This window comes from Sinohyriopsis cumingii, chromosome 1 (assembly GCF_028554795.1).
Source record: "Sinohyriopsis cumingii isolate HCF-2022 chromosome 1, ASM2855479v2, whole genome shotgun sequence".
Classification (NCBI taxonomy): domain Eukaryota; kingdom Metazoa; phylum Mollusca; class Bivalvia; order Unionida; family Unionidae; genus Sinohyriopsis; species Sinohyriopsis cumingii.
In genome coordinates, this window is record NC_142961.1 from 61,559,094 (window position 1) to 61,579,942 (window position 20,849).

A 20,849-nucleotide genomic window follows, 5' to 3' on the forward strand; every position below is an offset into this window, starting at 1 on the left:
CGCAAGAGGATTATGTAAGCAAAAGGCCCAAGTGGGTATGCAAACGCTCATCCTGTATAAATCAGTCTTAGGGGCTAATGCAGTAGCAAGGCTGGCGCCAGACCTCAAAACACATATGACAGGACAATTTCAAGCTATTTGTTAGAAGCTGGTGGTGCAGTGGGTCCTTTATTGAAAGAAAACCCCGTCCACCAAAAATCAGTTTCCCTCAAGAGCGGTAATACCACAATATAATCCATAATCATGTGCACCGAGAGCACGGCAATACGGGTGGCCTCTAGTAGAAGTGATCGTTTGAAACAGGCGTTTTTCACATGTTGCTCAACTTCTCTCTCTGTGTGTGTGTGTGTGTGTGTGTGTGTTGTGTGAGCGTGATTAGGATTTTTAGCGTAGCTTTAAAAATTTTCAGTCATATCGCTACGATGTCTGCAGTGTGGCAGTTTATAGTGATGTTTAGCATGAGGTCTCACGCAGTCACATTACCCTGACACCAGGCCGACCAGTCCTAACACAAACCTCTTAATGATGAGCGCCAAGCGAGACAGCTGTCAGTACCATTTTTGTAAGTGTTTGGTATGACTCGGCCGGGGTTCGAGCCCATGACCTCCCGCTTCCGAGGCGGACGCTCTAACCACTAGGCCACCGGAGCAGTCCTTTCTACTTGGTGTAACTTCAGCTGGACTAGATGGTGCACTAGCACCTTTTCTATGAACGTGAAAAGAGTGTTGAGGCTGGGAATCTACATAGCATAAATAGTTGACATGGCAAGGCAGTTTTCACAAGAAAGTTATGTTTCAAAATATATGAAACAATAGGCTAATATGATATATATATATATATATATATATATATATATATATATATATATATATATATATATATATATATATATTGTATTTTTTATCTGGTTGCAATGGAAGCCACGTCACTGCAGGGAAATCATCCAAGACACAACAATGAAAGAGTATGTTCTAAACAAACATTCAACGAAAATTGTCCAGGCCGTTCGGAACAAATTACAACTAGGTTTCCATTTTTCCGATGAAATTCATGCAATTTCTAAGGAAGCTGGACGTATCATGCCTTAGATGGAGTATTTCCTTAGAAACCCAAATCCTACCAAACTCATTAACATCAGCTCGGCTGTTTAAGAGGACTCAAATATGTCTTCAACCTGCTTATTAAGGATGCACAAACATAAATAGGGGAGACACCTCACACATGACTTTGATAGTACCCTTCCTAAGAAAAAGTTTTATCAAGTCTGATCAAAACTTAGCCATTCTGCAGAAGATATATAAATGTTTTCCATAACTTTGATATAGAAACCAAAATAATGCCCAGGTGGTGGTACTCTGAATATAGTTTTGAAAGAGCATTTCATTACCAAGAATCGTACCATCGTATCTGCCTCAGCCATTCTAATGAAGAAGCTGAAAATAGATTTTCACCTGGTTTTTAAGGAAATCACACCATTGCTATCCCAAAGAAAATATTTTGATACAGCATGTCCTCACAAATCTTCCTACCATGTCTGACTGAAACTGACTCAGCTGATATGAGGTTTATACGATGGTTGCTATGGAAGCCACATCAATGCTAGGACAGTAGGAATTTTGATTATGTCATATCTAACACTCCTACATAGTTTGATCGAAGTCGGCTCAGTTGTTCTAAAGAAGTTAAAAACAGGTTTTCAGCATGGTGGCTAATGATGTAGATGCACTCCAAGTATCGTATTTGATTTTGGGACTTTAAACTCCAGTCTGAGTATCTTGCCTGAACCATTATATCAACTGTGTGCACCAGCTGTTTTGAGTCACGTGATAATCTAGGAATTCTGCAATGACATAAGTTGAGGAAAAATAATTTTTTTTGGAGTGGGTGATTTTTTTCTTCAAAATTGGGATTCAGGTTTACTGTCACCCTTAAGAAGCCCTAATATATCAAGGTTATAAACTACAATGCTATATTGTGAATTGTGTTATCAAATACAAGTAGGGGCCCCGAGTGGCCGAGCGGTCTAAAGCGCTCTCCGTTACGGATCACTGCCATCTCACCTCTGTCTGCGGGGGTTCGAGTCTCGGATTCAGCCAATGTTGGTATGTGAGAAAGCTTGCCAGTAGGTTCTCGTGGGTCGGTGATTCTTTCAGGGGTTTTCCCCAGGTTCTTCCTCCACCATTAATACTGGCCGCCATGTCTAGCCTATCTTGTACTGAAAAATGGCGTTAAACCCTACAACAACAACAACAAATACAAGTACTTGATACCATACATGAACCTACATCTGGTAAAGAAATAACACTGACCCCCCATACACATCAGCTGAAGGATTTCCTTCTTTCATCAAGACAATTTATCTTCCTTGAAACATTTCACTCACCTGCATAAATCTATCAGAGACTGTCTTTGAGCAATCTTCATTTCAGAATATTATGTCAGACATAAGTTGTTTGGCCACATTAAAAATAATCAATCCGTAAAGTTTAAATGCATACAGATACAGATCTGTATCTAAATGGTTTTACTCGACATGGGGTCTGCATTTAGTATCTTCAAATGACAAGCAGACATCAAAAGCATGTCTACTGTAAAAATAAAACAACATCTGGGTGATTAGAACCACTGTCTGTATCTTTTCCTTGCCACCAAGACCCATTCCTGACAAAAAACATATTACCAATCACTGCTACCAGACTGCAAAAACAATTTTACATAAGGGAACAGAGTTAAACTGTTTGAGAAATAATGATAATTTTAATCAATAACAAGCTGATGCTTTTAGACAGATCTCTTTAATGATGGTGCCCATGTGTCTTCTTTTTTTCCAAATCCATTTAGAATTTTGGACACTCCCATCAAAAGTGTTTGTTCAAGAAGGAGGAAAGGTGCTCTGTTGTGTGGTGATATTGCCAAAACCAATACAACCAATGCCCCGTGGAGTTGCCAATATTTCTATAAAGACGTAGGGTTCAAAAACAGTTATCAAAGACAATTGATACAGATTTAATTAGAAACTAGCTATATTTACCCGTGTACAGTGTGTGCCAAATTGCAAACAGCACCAATTAAAATTAGTCTTTGCATACTGTGTGGAATGTCTTTGCAAACTCTGTGGAAGTTCAGAGTCTATTAAAATCAGTCTTTGTATACTGTGTGAAAGATCTGGGTTTATCACAATCAGTCTTTGTATACTGTGTGGATGTTCAGAGTCCATCAAAATCAATCTTTGTAAACTATGTGAAAGATCCGTGTCTATCAAGATCAGTCACTGTGTATGGTGTGAAAATGTTGGGTCTATCAAAATCTACACATGGTGTGGCAGATAAGGGTGTATGCTATTTGCTTAAAATCATAAGCAAACATATTTACATGGAAGATTATTATTTTCATGTCACCTTGTTTGAGCTCGATTCAAAACTTCTACATATGAATCTAGCATGCAGAGACATGGCAGCTTCCAAAATCAAAGGCATAAACCTTGATGTGCTGGCCTTGGATACACGTTAAATACAATCAACTATGATACCACAAGTCAAATGAGTGACTCGAAAGTCTTTGTAACATATATTACACCGTCTTCCATCACAAGAGTTCAATATGCTTGTTTATAATTTTATGTCGATAACCCTTAATTGAAAATCTCTATCAGGGGTCATGACACCACCATCCCCCACCTCAAACACAAACCAAAAGACCCCCCCTCCCCCCAGCAAATACAAAAAACCCTGAAAACAAACCGAAAAACAAAAACATAACACGTAACTGTTCCTAGGACAAATGAATTGCAACAGTCTCATACATGTATTCCCTTTATTCAGTACTGTATACTTTTCCAATATATTACTTAACACAAAACCAAAGTGCCCCAATGCAAGCAAGTTTAATTCTAAAAAGGGTCCAAATTTCGAAAGTATTGTTCTAATTGAAGACAGTGAGCTTAAAACCCTTCTAACATATGGTTCCTTAGCTAAACGTACAATAAGAGATAATTTGTAACTCAAGAAACTGAAGTTTGTCATCTAACTCCCCATTTCTTTATTGGATTTTTATCAATACTTGTTAGTGATCTAGGAGTCATTTTAATGTGGAGAGGTTTTGTTTTTTAATGAGCTTTCAAACATCTTATAATATGTGGGATATAATATAGGAATACTTGTGTAGGTAGTTAAGAGCAAAACTTGTGTAAGGAGTTAAGAACCAAAAACTTGTGAAGGGAGTTAAGTGCCAAAACTTTGTGTAGGGAGTTCAGAGCCAAATCTTGTGTAGGGAGTTAAGAGCCAAATCTTGTGTAGAGAGTTAAGAGCCAAATCTTGTGTAGGGAGTTAAGAGCCAAATCTTGTGTCGAGAGTTAAGAGCCAAATCTTGTGTAGGGAGTTAAGAGCCAAAACTTGTGTAGGGAGTTAAGAGCCAAATCTTGTGCAGGGAGTTAAGAGCCAAAACTTGTCTAGGGAGTTAAGAGCCAAAACTTGTGCAGGGAGTTAAGAGCCAAAATGGTGTGATATTTAGTTTAGACAAATGTTTTACATATCATCAGATCATCGTTATTTCAACACAGCTTTACTGATGCAATGTCATGCCAAAACAAAGATACAGCAGATATTTCAATAAACATTAATGTTTTTCTCAGGATAAATGGTGCTAACTTATATTTTTGAAAGAAGAATTCCAACCATCTCTGCAATTTTCACTACCTTTGTACCCAGTAATTAATTTCAGTAAAACCTCTATTTAAAAATAAACTACTCACGCATTCCTAACAAACTCAATTATTTCTTGATTGGCCAAAAGAGTTGGAAGGTTATTACATCATGGAAACACGTAAATGAAGACCAACTGGTTGTTTTCTCAACATTACATACTCTCTAAACAGGTTACAATAGCATGCATCGTGGAAATCAACAAAAACTTGTAAAAATGCTTCTTCTGAATGTAAGTTAGCACCAGTTTTTTTTTTTGCAGAAAGTAATTGCATGCTTGTAGAAATATCTGCTGGTGTCATCACTTTGCTGTGACAATGTTATCACTAAAGCTATAGCCTTGACCTGGGGCATCCGTAACACTATCTTAAATGATGAAATATCACAAAATGTTGACATTATCAAAAGTCTAACTCATCACAATGTGGGGCAGATCAGTGAACATGAAAATTTGTGTACATTAAAACCATGTCTACTTTAATTTTCACTATAAATATGAATATCATTAAATAATTGTGGCTGTGTGAAACCACAATTTCTCGATTTAGTATATAAAGCTTCTGTTTTTTATATATTTATACAAGAGATTTTGTATAAGAAGGTTCCTAAACTGGCTGTCTTCACTCACAACAATATTTTATGCTTGGACCCATTCTGTGTCGAGTTTGCATCATTTAACTGTGCACAAAGTCGATTTCCTTTGCATCATGTTTTGGACTGACAAGTAGTAGGTAAATAGGCCAGAGTAGTCTATAGCTGATGGAGCTATACTTGCTGTTGAGTGATGTTAACAACTTGACCCAAGGATGAGTAAATAGTAGTTTTCTTCCGCATAGCCGACTTTTACCTTGTCAGGACAAAAGGACATGTGCTTGTCCTAGGACCAGTCTATGCACTTCAACCCCCTATGTAGTAAAAGATTATGATGATGATGATGATAATGATGTAAATTTTTATTACAAACATGAATCAGTTAGTTACCTATTAACTTAGGTAAACGCAACTAAATATAGTGAAACATCTTTTTCTTTACAATATAATTTTTGTTTTAGTGGAATATTTAAGTGACTAAATTTACTTGCACTGTTTACATATCAATTTTTGAAAACATTAAAGAATAACAAAATCATTTTGTAAGAAATATGTCTCCCCCACTGGGATATGACGTTCAATTCAGGCTTGAGGACATTCAAGGCAATTAGTATCATTACATGGGAAGGTGCAGATTCTTTTCTTTTATTTTCATTGGGTAATTTTAATTTTTTGTCTTGAAAGACCTTTGTTACATGTTCAACAACTCATAATCTGCCATTACATAATGTGTCAGTAAATGGGTCATGCTGTTTCTTTGGACTATTCATGACAACACAGGCCCTGATCTGCTAGTGCATTATGTGATAGCAGTTCAGGGTCAATGTTGTTTGTAGTTGGATCCAACTTACATGCAAGTAGTACGTATACATGGTAATATGTCTGTGGAAACATGGAGGACGTTGGAAATGGAGCTTATTACAAAAAAAGAAAGGAAAAAAACACCTCCCCCGACCCCCCCCCCCCAGTGAAACCTGTCTTAAGCAAGAGTAGAAAATGTCACTGTTCAGGAGCCCAGGGCACATTAAAATTAATGCTGGGTAAATCTTTTTCTCAATTTAACATTTGGTTGGGCATCTTAAAAATATTATTAAAATATAATGAAGCTAAAATTGCAATAATCCTTTCTATATTTTCCAGTCACAAAGGTCTGATTGGTAACTGGCCCTTAGCTGACTGATGGGTGATTATTATCAGTAGGAGGCCACACTAAGAAACTGGTGCCAGCTACTCATCATCTACTTGGCTACTCATAATCCAGGTCTAAACTCTACCAGGTGAAGTGGGCCACTTAAACAATGTCAGCTTCACCTAATACTGTTAGCACAGTGAAAATAATTTCGCACTGTCATTTTTCTTAGATTTACATTGAGAGTAGTTATGACTTTTTGAGATGCTCCCTTGATCTAGCCAAGTAGTTAAGTGCTGTGTTGTAGCACAAGGAGAAATGTATTGCATGCATCAAATAGCTGTGTTATATCAATTGCACCAACAAACTATTGCACATTCACAGGAATGTGTTTTAATAGCTGACTGACCATTAACCTTTATTCAAGCAAGTTCTCACTGCCTGATTTCTATGATCATTTGATTTTGAAACTTAAATATCAATATGTAAATATCAATTTGTGTTCTTAAAAAAGAAATTGATGAAAAGAACTTTCTAATTTTTTTCTTCTGACGGTTTTAACTTCTGTGTTTGCTTAAATTCTATTTAAAATCAGTTTGAAACCGTAAGTAAAACTGTCTTGGGGTAATAATAGCAGATGTGACTGGGTCAAGGAAGAACCTCTTCTTTACATTTTCTGTTTTCCCAAATCAATGGGCAAATAAATCAAGGAAAAATACCATTCATGCAAAAGCAAAGCCTAGTAATATGAGATAGAAGATTTAACCTAACAATATAATTATGTAGGTCACACACATATGGAACAGTGCTCTGTTGTGAATTTGAGAAATGCCATAAGGTCAAGCAAATATCTTATAATCTAATCAAAACAAAATGTTACTACAAGAAAGTAGACAATTAATAAATCTATAAATGTAGAATCCCATTAATGGTTTTGTTGTAATAAAGCTAGAAAGTGAGGGGTTATTTTAAGAGAATCCCACTTTCTAAAAATAGATGAAGTCACATGTCATGTGTGGCACCATATTTATTCTTGGCTGTGTCGATTTGGTTGGAAATAAGGGTCTAGTTCATTAACATAATTACTTTTGTTTCATCTTTTTTGACTGTAAATAGCTACTTTACTGTTTTATTGGCAACAATACATTAGGATGAACAGCATGGTGTGAAGACACTTGTGCATGTGCTCTCAGATACATGTGATAGGGGTTGTCTCAAAGCAGTTTATAAATCATTTTTGAATGCCATTTTATAGTGAAGTTTTAGAAAGTCTTGTTCAGATGATAACTGAAAAAGCATTTTTACCAGTTTCTAGTTACAATACTGTAATCAAGGTAACCACAACTTTATGATGTCATTAACATTACATCATTTGTCACCAAAGTGAATGTTATGAGCTCTGGGAGAGACTGGAGATAAACAAATGTGCTGTGACTTCTGTCTCTTATTAAATAAAAAAGAATGAAAATGCTCACACAATTTTAATATTTACAATAAGAGTCATGTGAAAGAAAATAGTAGTCTGTGAAAAGTATAAAAGAGCTTGGGAAATCATTAATGACATGATCTGCGGTTAATTGGCTGCGCAGCCTTTCCTGTACAGAAACCCAATGTGATTTCAACAACTGTGTAATGCTGAAAAAATTCACTCACCAACATATCATTTTTAATGTATTTGATAAGGGAATGATTATGAATCTTTCCAAATTTGACAAACTTTAATTACCTATTCAGCAATTATGTTATTTTAAAGACTATTAGTGACAGGGTACTTTTCCCCATAATTTTCTATATGTAATCAGGGCTTCCAATAATGCACAGATGTGCATCCCTGATACAATAAAACTAAAAAAGATGCACCAAAACTCCATCTTAAGAGTCCTGTCTTATGCATTAAAAATAACTGGCCTAAGTTGATTTCCAATATAATGAAAAGGTCGAAGTTTCTCAAACAAGCATCAACTCATGTCTTCAGAATGTAATATAGTTCCTTATTTCATATTCTTCTTGCTTTGCACTACATGCATACTTTAATACCAATTTTTTATATATCTGAGATGCAGTAAATCACATATGTGGGAGCCCTCTGTATGCACCCTTTTGCTGAAACACTACACTAAAATTTATATTACAATATACATGTATGTATTATGCATGCGGCTTTCTCTGACTGTGCTAACATTAAACTATTATTCTGATCAGCCAATCAGCACTTAGAATTAGGGCCATGATCATTAATTACGCATTGTGTTCATTTCCAAGTGTAGCAGAATAAGTAGTACATGAGACCTCGAAATGAAGGATTCAAATTAATTAAATAAAAAAAAAAATAAAAAAAAATAAATAAACCCTATGAAAATAAATATTACTACCATTTGTAGTCACATCCTGAAAGAAAATATAAATAACATGTACGAAAAAATGGTAGTCCTCATTTGATCTCTACTCCATTGCCAACAAACATGTGTCACTAAATAATTCACTGTGATATTCACTGTTGCCAGCAGCAGGTGGATCTATAATTGTCATTTACATGGCACATGTATACGTACTTAAATTGGCCTAGATTTTGGTCCATGTGAGAAAATTATGAATGCTAGCTGAGGCTACCAAGGGGATGAGGCACTTCATAGGGAAATAAAAACATGAACAAAATAAAAATGTTCACAAACATCTTTGCGACCAGATATCTAGTTTCAAAAGATTTCAAGAATGCCCAAGATGCTTCTGGGAGGGGACTGCAACTTTTACGAAAATAGGAGCCCTGCTCTCCTAGTTTTAAAATCCTAGTGAGGACTCAAATTACATTCTGTTGAAAATAAAATGTTCAAATGGGGTGAAGGCAGGCAATCTGGCTTTGATCAGAAAAAACTTATCACAGATGCTTGCATGCATTTTAACACATGCAAGCAGAGGAGAATATGAATTCAGTTACTAAAAGCATGATGATGAAAGAGCTCATGAATGTCTATTACATTTCTGCCTAGTCTTATTTGAGGAACTTGGATGTGGGATCTTTTAACATCTTGTAAGGACCCTATGAAGGTTTTCAGTCATTGGACCCTAATATTTAGTGATAAAAGATTACATCAATTTTCAAAAAGTTCAATATTCCAGTATGTCACAAATGATTATCCTTAAGCAGCCTCTCTTGCTAAAATAGAGGTTTATCTACAGGGTTTGACAACTCAATTGTTTAGGGCTGGGTACTACCAGAGTGCTGGGTCAGGGCTATTATGATGCTGAATTCAAGTGGTCCAGTGAGGTACCATGTACTACTGAAAGTAATTTTTTCCACCCCACTTTATGAAAACATAACTTGAAAAACAAGTTAGAATAGAAATGATCATTAGTCACTTAGCAAGGAAAAGGAAAAGACTTAATGTTAAAATGCCTTCTCTGGCCCTCTAAATGAAAGCTGAGCTACCAGGTTCTTTTTCTTAACCTGACTTGAACAGTAATTTGGTATAGGAGAAGAAAAAAAGAATAAAATGGAAACTGAAGCAGTTGAAATTACTTTTGGCCTGGCACCAATGCATTTGTCATTGGACTCATGAATCTGGTAAGTCTGTCCTTTTGGTGGATAATAGATCTGGTATTTATATACTAAATTTTAAATAACATTATATGCATGCAATATAAGGATAACCATGTAAAGTAAATATATTTTTATTTCATTTTTATGATGCTTTCAATCTCCAGCATTGGACCAAGCAAACAATTTAAGACATTACATTTATTAATTAACTATTTACCTTCTGCTAGTTATAAATGCTTTCCCAATGAAGCCTGCAAAGCTGCATGCCTTGTAGCAGTTGTTTGTAGGCTAAAACCCTGATTATCATGAACGCTTCTTGAGTTAGTGCAAATGCTGTTTACATTTTCCATATCAATCTTGTCCCATGCAAACTACGTAATTTAATGAGAAATATAACTTTAAACAATCACCAAAGTTTATTCTGGAATTTGCATCATACTAAAAATGACATGTACTCCAAAAAATGCCTTCATTTCTGCAAATGAAGTAAGCGACCATTTGGGATTAGGCTTCTAATTACTTTGTTTTTTGGCATATCTGTCTGTTTCACCTACCAATGACTGGAATATTCCACTGAAGTGGAATGTTGTCTCCGAATCTGCTGCAAGGTCATTTGCATATACTGGCCCTATGATTTCTGACCATATAAGATTGTCACGTGTTTCATTCTCAGATTCAGATAAATCTGAAACGTCAGGTGTTGAACAGGACTTGAACTCAAGTTTGATCCTTTGTCCTGATTCTGATCATTAAAGCTCATGTCATTTGCAATGTCATTCCTTTCAAATCCTTCAAAACTTTGGTCGGAATCGTCTGAATACAAAAATGTTGCCATTTTTTTTCCCTTTTAAAAACGACCTCATTTTTAGTGGAAATTCCTGCTTATACACTGTAACTACTAATAGAACATTTTCATCATTCTGTGTAAGTACTACTTTCATTGGCTAAGAATAGTTAAAAAGACCAGATGTTTTCAAATTCATCCAATGTAAAGCTTTAATATGAAATGTTCATATGTGTCTTGGGGGTGTCCTAACACTTGGCCAGAAATGCATATACAAGTTAACAACTTGTACATATATACAATTCTAGGGATACAAGTCTATTTTTAGCATCACATAAATGCATTAGTAGAATATAAGAAGAGTTAATATTTTTGTTAAATACATAAGTAGGAAGAATTCTGAACCCAAAAATGATATATTTTATTCAGCTTTTGGAACGTTATGAATTCCTACTGATAAATACGAGTTTTGCGGGTCATACAAAACATGTTGGAGTCCATGATGCCTGTAGTATTTATGAATTATACAATGTCAATAGAATACTATGAATTTTTGTACACTGTATTATAACACACTGTTTGTAGTCCTTCCTCAACTCATTACATATAAACTTGTCAAGGTTGGCAAAGCAAATTGCACAGCACTAACTGATCATTTGCATGATTTTTGTACCATATCCCAAAACCTGTTTAACGTGAAATAATACAACTGTCCCAAACCATAACTAAAATAATAAAAATATCATAGTGTACAAATACAGATTTCACTACTTTGGGTACTCAGTACTCAAGAAACATTTGTAATGGTTAAGTCAACATGCTCTATCAAAATTTATGAAAGAAAGGTCCTTCATATTTAGCTGAATATACAAATATATCATTTCCTTTGCAGTTTTCTCCCAAAGCAAAGCATGACTAGTTAACATACAGACCAGAGCAATCAAAGGGAGATAATTAAGATTAGACAGGGTAGGACTTTCAAACATTTCTTTGGTGAAACTCTGTTTAAGTGGAAGGGTCCAGTTTCGTAAATTGGCCCCTGGCAAATTTTTTAACTGAAGGCTACGGTGTGACTTTTTCAGCTATTATTGTTTACTATTTAAAGATATGGATATATTTGTGAACTAGGTGTTTTGGGCTTGTGTTGTTCTTGATATTGATGCCAGGCATGTACACCTTCCATAGTTACTCTGCAGTATGTTCATAGTGAAATACCAATAGTCAGCTAGGAAGAAGAGCTAGCCTCCTATAACAGAAAACACATGGGTTTGGGCAAGTAGAATATCTAAAAAATGGCCTGGATGACAACTATTTTCAACTGCATCAGCCTGTTTAGTACACACTGTTTTGCAGAACTGTCATTTAGGAAAAGGGCTTGTGTTTGTACTGTGAGCATCACATGGTGTCAAAAATGACTTTCAGACATGAAAATTTCAGACAGAAATTTGGAGTGAGTTGGGGTGCATAAACTTCTTCTGCTATTAACTGCCATTGACTTCTTTGGTCAAGTGGATAATATTCTTACGCTTTGTTTTAATATAGGTATCCCAAAATATGGAACTTTTTGACCTCACTTGTGTATTTGATTTTCTGTTGATTTTTTTTAATACTTAAGGTTGCTGATTGCGACATCAAATTTGTACATAAAAACTGGCCCCTGCCCCTTAACATAAAAGGAAACTGAACTGCATTATCTGTAATTCCCTAAGTTTTAAAATGTATAGTATGCTTTCAGTGACATTTACTCTGAGAAAAATCAATTATAATTGGTATCCTTTATAGCTTAACTATTTCCTTATGAAAGGCTTTTATCAATTAATTGTTTACTGGTGAAATGGGTGTTAATCTACATGAAACCAACAGTTATAAAATGATTTTCTGAAGGCTTATTGCCTATACTTATCAACTATGAGCTTTTGGGTTTAATCATGGACCAAAAAATTATATATATATTTTATTAGTGTTACCTGTATATCTAGTTAACCACATAAAAAAAACCTTGAGCAGTCTTGTGAAGATTGATGAAATAATCAAAAATTAGTTGTAAATGTCAAATGTCCATGCATTTGACTTTAATTTTCAATAACTGATTCTCAGAATAGTTTTCTTCCAAAAAATTTGTTTTTACACCTTTAATTGTAATACTTATCACTGTATGACAACTAAACATGTTTATTTAATTAACGAAAAACATATGTGTCGGATACTCTCATGGTCATTGATCACTAGTATAAAACAATGTCTGTAAGAAAACCTGTATATTTAGGATATAAAATGATATTTCCCAGTGATCTTAAGTTAAGTTTTCCATGATAATGTAGAAAATATCTTCAGCTGACTGAGTGGTTCTGATGAACTACCAACAAATCTTTAAATTTCAACCAATTTCCAACAATAATCCTAATAATAAAACAGAAATGGCTAGATAGAAAAAAAACTATTTGATTAATACATGCTTTCTGATAGGTCAGATCTGAAAATAATTAACAAGTGCAAAGAATAAGACATATCTACCTCTTCCACCTCTTCCCCTCTGTGGGTTTCCTCGACCTCTGATCTCTCCTCTCCCTTTAGCTTTTTGGATAACTTCTTCCTTTACCATGTCTATCACTTCATCTGGAATTCTGAGGTATTTAATTGTACTACCTCTAATGTAGCACTCTGGCATCCTCCAAAATCTGTCACCATCCTGAAAATATATACTGATAATGTGAAAATGTGCCATGATGTGTCAACAAATACATGCCATTTTCAACTGAACCTACAATGAAACAGTAAACGAAGTAAAGTGTCCTTTACAGTCAGTAAAAAGGAAGATTCAAGGGGAATAGCAAGAACAATGTATGCATTTGGAGAAATGGCACATAATGAATTTTAAACAGAAATCCTTTATTTTGGCATTAGAGGTACTTTTAATGCTACATGTTACCTTTATACATTACAAAACCTTTAGGTGACTTACCTTTAACAGTGAAACTGTCTTAGTGTGAAGCTGGCCATAAGTTTGTATAACTGTATTCCCAATTTTGTGGCTGTCAATGTTTAACTCCTGAATATCTGCTTTGAATTTATAGCCCTTTTTATTTAACAAAGTTGTTTTACTCTGTGATCATGTTATTTCTTTGAATTCTTGATCTGATCAGAGAAGTCATTAAAATATATTTCTCTCTTTTGGGTTTAATTTTGAAACTTTATTTTTTGGCTTTCACACACATCTAGAAGTTTTCAAAGCTTGTTGGCAGCTAAAATTTGAAATGATAATTAATCTGATAGAAGTTATAATTTTCATGAAGAAATTATGAAATAACTGGGCAGAAAAAGTATATAGTTTCAAGGCACACATTTCAAGTGTGCCTTTCTCATTGTGAAACAAAGTAATAAATGATCTGGAATTTAGTATTAGATGTAGTCCCCATTGTGCTTTATAGTAATGTTCCAAAACCTGGATAAGACACATTCAAAGTTGCATGGTTTCAACAAAAAATGCAATATTTTTGAGTGATTTCAATAATCAGCAATGCTGCTATAGAAAGACTATACTTATGAACTACTTTTATGAAAACTGTTATAATGGGACAATAAAAAGGGTTTATTCTGAGTAATTTATTTTAGGTAGTAACACAGCAAGATAATATTGTGATCAGCCATTGAAATAAGGTGCAATGTCACTGTAAACTGTAAGTGGGTAAATCTCTCATGCAAGACACCTGAATGTACATCAACAAAAGATAAGAATATATCATAGGCAGGTAAAAGTCCAAGAGCCACAACTTATTTCAGTTACCAAAGGAAGAAGACAGAAAAAAAAGATTTGGGCAAACTATCAGTTCATTTTTGGGTGTGCCTTTGCACCATATATCTTTTGCACAAGAAAGATAACTCCACCCCACACTGTCCATAAGGTGCATAAAAAACAAAGATCCTAATGGTTGAATTTAGACTGAACTGAGTGTATTCCAAGATTACTGATTACACTCACTGACACTGAATGCATCCTAAGTTTACTGATTAGAGTACACTCACTAACACTAAATGCATCCCAAATTTACTGATTAGAGTACTCACTGACACTGAGTGCATCCCAAGCTTACTGATTAGAGTACACTCAATGACACTGAGTACACCCCAAACTTACTGATTAGAGTACTCATTGACACTGAGTGCATTCCAAACTTACTGATTAGAGTACAATCAATGATACTGATTAGAGTACACTCACTGCCACCGAGTACATCCCAAACTTACTGATTAGAGTACACTCACTGACACTGAGTACATCACAAGCTTACTTATTAGAGTACACTCACTGACACTGAGTGTAACCCAAACTTACTGATTAGAGTACACTAACTGACATTGAGTGCATCTCAAACTTACTGATTAGAGTACACTCACTGACACTGAGTGCATCCCAAGCTGCTTACTGATTAGAGTACACTCACAGACACTGAGTGCATCCCAAACTTACAGATTAGAGTACTCACTGACACTGAGTGCATTCCAAACTTACTGATTAGAGTACAATCAATGACACTGAGTGCACCCCAAGCTTACTGATTAGAGTACACTCACTGTCACTGAGTACATCCCAAATTTACTGATTAGAGTACACTCACTGACACTGAGTGCATCCCAAGCTTTCTGATTAGAGTACACTCACTGGCATTGAGTGCAACCCAAGCTTACTGATTAGAGTACACTCACTGATGTTGAGTGCATCTCAAACTTACTGATTATAGTATACTCACTGACACTGAGTGCATCCCAAGCTTCTTACTGATTAGAGTACACTCACTGACACTGAGTGCATCCCAAACTTACTGATTAGGTCCACTAACAGACACCAAGTGCATCCCAAGCTTTCTGATTAGAGTATTCTCATAAACACTGAGTGCATCCCAAACTTACTGATTAAAGTACACTCACTGACACCAAGTGCATCCCAAGCTAAATGATTAGAGTACACTCAGACACTTGAGTGCATCCCAAGCTAACTGACTAGAGTACTCTCACAGAGACTGAGTGCATCCCAAAGTTACTGATTAGAGTACACTCACTGACACCTAGAGCATCCCCAGCTTACTGATTAGAGTACAATCTCAGACACTGAAAGCATCCCAAGCTTACTGATTAGAGTACAATCTCAGACACTTAGAGCATCCCAAGCTTACTGATTAAATCAAGAGAAGGCAGAAAATGGTCCTTATTCATTATAGTATATTTTTCAGAATTTATATCAAAATTTCTTGGCATGTGACATAACATTTTACTTGCCCACCATTATTTCCAATTTATTTCCAGCCACCAAGGTGGGATTTTTTCAGCACATGAACAGTCTAATAGCACATACCCTAGAAGTACAGATGACCTCTCTCAGATTGATATTCATCCAGTTATCACAGCTGACCAGATGACCGTTATATGTCTCCCCATTCTTTAACTCCACCAGCTGCAACAGAGATAACAGTCATTAAATTCTGATAACACAGTGCCCAGGTAGTATTTAAGGAAACAATGATCACTGATGGATGGAGGACATGACCTGTGACAATATATCTGCGAAAAGTGTGGATAATAAAGAAACTGGCCAAAAGAACTACAAGCATATATAAATGTATCTTCTCATCTAAGGCATAGATAACTGTGTTATCATCTAAAGTAATTAAATCTAGCACTATAATAATGCCCAGGGTAGCATAACTGGTAGAGCGTTGTTGATATCCATTTACGAGTAGAGATATAAATATTTTCAAGATGGCTACCTTGGGGACCATATGAGACATCAGATCAGCAGCATTTTAATTTAGGAAAAACAAGACATTAAAAGAAGTCTTCTGGTGAAAACCCCATGTTGATATGACTTTTCACTTGTTAAGCGTAACAATAACAAGATTTTACAAGATGGCTGCCATGTTGGCTATTCTGGATACTAGATGTGTAATTTCCATTTAGGACAAGCTAGACATCATAAAAAGTATTCTGGTGAAAGTACAATGTTGATATGACCAGTCATGTAGGAGAAGTAGCCATAATATGATTTTTCAGATGGCTACATCAAGAGTCCCAATCTTATCTCTATTGTACTTTTAAAAAGTGGGGAGTTGCATGCAGTTTTTCAAACAGGAGACAGGGATTCTTCCTATGAAGTCAAAAAGAAACTCTGACAAAATCATGAATATTTATGAATAATGGCAGACTGCAGATTGATTTATAAAGTACAAATGAATAATGCCACTATATGAAAAATTGTCTTACCATAGGGTGATTCACAGCTGTTCGTAGCAGAGACAATGGTAACTGAAAGGATCAAAAGATCTTTCTTAAATGACTTGTACACGTTCTATAGGAATGAATTATAAGTCTGAAATAATGTACCTTACTATTTCATAGTCTATCTACTAAATAAAAAAATACTAGGTGACTATCTGTGTGTGTGTGTATTATATATATTTATATATATATATATATATATATATATATATATATATATATATATATATATATATATGCATGCAGAACTTCCAACATTTTTTGAATCAAGAATAATAATGTTTACTATCATAAAATGATGGGATAAAAGCAGGTTGAAATAAGAATCAACATCACAGGTTTAATAAATACTTACATAAATATATACTTTTTGTCATGTAAAATAAAATAAAAACAGATTCAGATGGATTATTCAACATCAAAAAATGTCTTAAAAACATAAAACTTGTGTAGCTGTGTTAAAAGTCTAAACAACAATTAATTTTACTCACAACTGTAAATACATGTTAAGATACATTTCTTAAATATAAATCTGCAGTAAAAAAGCATTCTAATCCTGCCTGTCTGTATTATTCATTAATACTTCCTCTGGTCAGTATGTAAAGAAGCATTCTAATCCTGCCTGTCTGAATTATTCATTAACACTTCCTCTGGTCAGTATCAGATCTTGGTGGTCACACCATGACAAGCAAGATTTGATAATGTCCTATATGAGGTCATGCACTGGAAAAAGCACACCCGCAGCTTGCAGGACTTTGACTGCATATGACTTTATTTTGTATCCATTGATAAGAAACAAAAATTATCTGAGATCCTTGAGGCATATGGTTTTTGGAAAAATTTACCATATATAACTGCTTATAAATTGAGTCCAATTGCAAACTACGCAGACCCAGATCTGCAGATGCATAATGCACTGTCAGATCTGGGTCTGTGCAGTTTGTTTGCAGTAATCAATAGAGCAAACAACATACATACTGGTCCTCAGGCACATTATGCTATGGTAGATCAGCATCTTTGTTTACTGCAATTTGATTTGTCTTATAGGTGAGTATACATGGTGTATAAATTTGCTGTATTTAGCAATATAAGCTCTATCATCTGAAATACACAACATAGCAGAGTTTTTTTCTTCACTTACAATGAAATTCAAAAATCTTCTGATATTGCATTCTAGATTTAAGGACACCTAATCATTAAGCACAGCTGAAAACTGGACACAATCTTAAATCTAAATGAGTCAATTATTTTAATCTATTTTTAAGCTGTCAAAGTTACCTTGTACTTTATACTTGCTTACAAGTCAATTTCAACATAAAAAAACAGACCCTGATCTGCCATTGCATGATGTGTTGACAGATTGTGGTCTATGTTATTTGTTTTACTTATTACTCCCAACAAAATGCAGAGACTCAGATCATGGTCTCAGCATTCAAACTCAACTTACAAGTTAATATATATGGTAAAATGAATTGTTATTAGTCTTCTCCAAGAGCTTGAATTAGATCTGAGATTTTGTTTCAACCAATCACAAATGATTTTTCACATGAAAGTGTATTTTTTTCAGCCAATCACAAATGAAGTTGCATTTGAAAGCTTTTTTCTTATAGGCTAACAGTGAAAACTCAATCTCAGACTCAATCTTAAAGTTGTACGATTTCAAGACCAAAACACCATGAGTCTATGTCCAATCTTGCTATGGTGTCACAAAAGGAAGCAATGCAATGGAAAGACTCATTTTAATAAAATGTCCTTTCATCCTAAGTTCCAGCACCCCTGCACATGTTAATAAACTCATCTACCAACTACAACAAATCATAATTACATTAATTTAAGTCCTTTGGAGAAACCAAGTAAAGGGAATGAAATACATAGGTACACACATGCACACTGCTCTGTTTTGAGTATGCATACCTAACAATTCAGCCAAGGCGGAACATGATAAATAATGAAAACTAGTAGAATTTCACTCCTATGCAAAAATTAAAATCTTCAGCTTAGAAGTAAAGTTATATGAATTTGCACACAACGGACTAGAATGATGACAGTCTCCACATTTTCATTGAAGTATATTGGACCAGAATTAATTAAAAAGGAATCTTCTATTTGAGTGAGAGTACATACAATTTCTGTAAGATGATCTGTAAAGGTCCATGGCACCTTTCAGCAGAAATTGTCTTGCTTTCAAACATTAATAGCGACTGCCACTCAGGAAACACAAGCTCTCATAATGTGTATAAAAAATTTCCTTGTGATTGCTTTGATTTTGATAACCAAAAGTTTGCTGTAAAATTGGAACATAGTTCTGCGGTTGAGAGAAGCCAAAGAATTCCATTTAGACTGATCCTGATCTTTATTGCTTAGTAAAACAGAACTAGGGGAATAAAATAGTTTAAAACAAAAATTTACATAAAAACAGACCCCCAAAATAAGATATATACAGTGTAACATAGTTTTAGTTTCCTTGTTAATGCTAAGAACATCTCCAATGTCAGTGACATCATAAAAACTCAGCTGTGCCCATCTAAGGCTTTGACTATTTCATATTATTTCTTTGTCCACTGGCTTGTCAATTTAAATGTATCTCCATCCCACAGATCATTATGTCCCAGATGCTGAAATCCATAACAAAAACTATCATTTTTATTTCTGGATGCATGAAAGTTCTATTGCTGTGTCCTCAGTAAACAATTTTTTGTAATTATCAAACTTGTCTTCTGTTTTATCTATTTCTATAAAGCAAGTATCAACTATCTTGGAGTGTGTGTGTGCGTGACTAGGATTTTTAATGTAGCTTTAACAATTTTTCAGTCATATCACTACGATGTCTGCAGTGTGGCAGTTTATAGTGATGTCTAGTACTGGGGCATCATGCCTCAGACATGTAGTATGACGTCCCACCCAGTCACATTATCCTGACACTAGGCCGACCAGTCCTAACAATAACCTCTTAACGCTGAGCACCTAGCGAGGCAGCTGTTAGTACATTTCTGTAAGTCTTTGGTATGACTCGGCCAGGGTTTATCCCACGACCTTCCGCTTCCAAGGCTAATGCTCTAACCACTAGGCCACCGGAGCAGTCTCAACTATGTTGGAGTTGTAATCAAGAGTCCATTTGATTGTAATGGAATAAGGTAATGTCACATAGGCCTGATCTTACTAGGTAGGAGAAATAAAGAAACATGTTAATTGAATGTCAGTGGTTTATCACTGCTTTGGTAAGGAGACTAATTATATGCATGTGTGGAATGACATCTCACTTTAATAAGCATCATTCAGCACACCTGAATCAATTAGATGTTAAACAATGGAGGGCTGGAAAATTTTGATATGCTGTCAGACATTTAATTTTTGGCAGTGGCAGGGGTGTCTGGGCTATATGGTATTCAAACCATCTCTAATATTCTTCAACAATAACAAGATTTTCAAATTAGCTGCACTGGATGTCAGCATTCATTTTCAATACAGTGGACATCAATAGAAATCTTTTGGTGAAAACACCATGTCATAATGACCATCCATTCTGGAGTAGTGACAACAAGATTTGTATGACAATCACCATGGCAGCCATTCTAGACATATGACTGGCACAGTTTTCATTTAGGACTAACTAGGTATCATAAGAAATCTATTACTGAAACGCCCATGTTGATATAGCCATACATTTTAAGAGAAGAGATCATAATATTTCAAGATATGACTTTCCAATCAAAAGTAGCAGTAACAAGATTTTTAAGACGGCTGCTGTGGTAGCCATACTGGATGTCAGAGTGGCATCATTTTCAGTTGAGACCAACTGAACAATGGTTCAAGCACAGCTGTGATAACATAATTTTT

The 20,849-nt window shown here is 35.1% G+C and overlaps 1 protein-coding gene across 1 annotated transcript in view; it reads right to left on the reverse strand.

Annotated features, from left to right (window-relative positions):
* LOC149806963 (U6 snRNA-associated Sm-like protein LSm4) overlaps positions 1-20,849 on the reverse strand; it is a 48,711-nt gene that overhangs the window by 25,145 nt on the left and 2,717 nt on the right. Inside the window, exons 2-4 of the mRNA XM_089960158.1 lie at positions 16,998-17,039; positions 16,093-16,191; positions 13,257-13,431 (exon numbers count right to left, since the gene is read on the reverse strand). Coding sequence (XP_089816284.1) covers positions 13,257-13,431; positions 16,093-16,191; positions 16,998-17,039 — 316 coding nt within the window. The remainder of the gene's footprint in view (positions 1-13,256; positions 13,432-16,092; positions 16,192-16,997; positions 17,040-20,849) is intronic.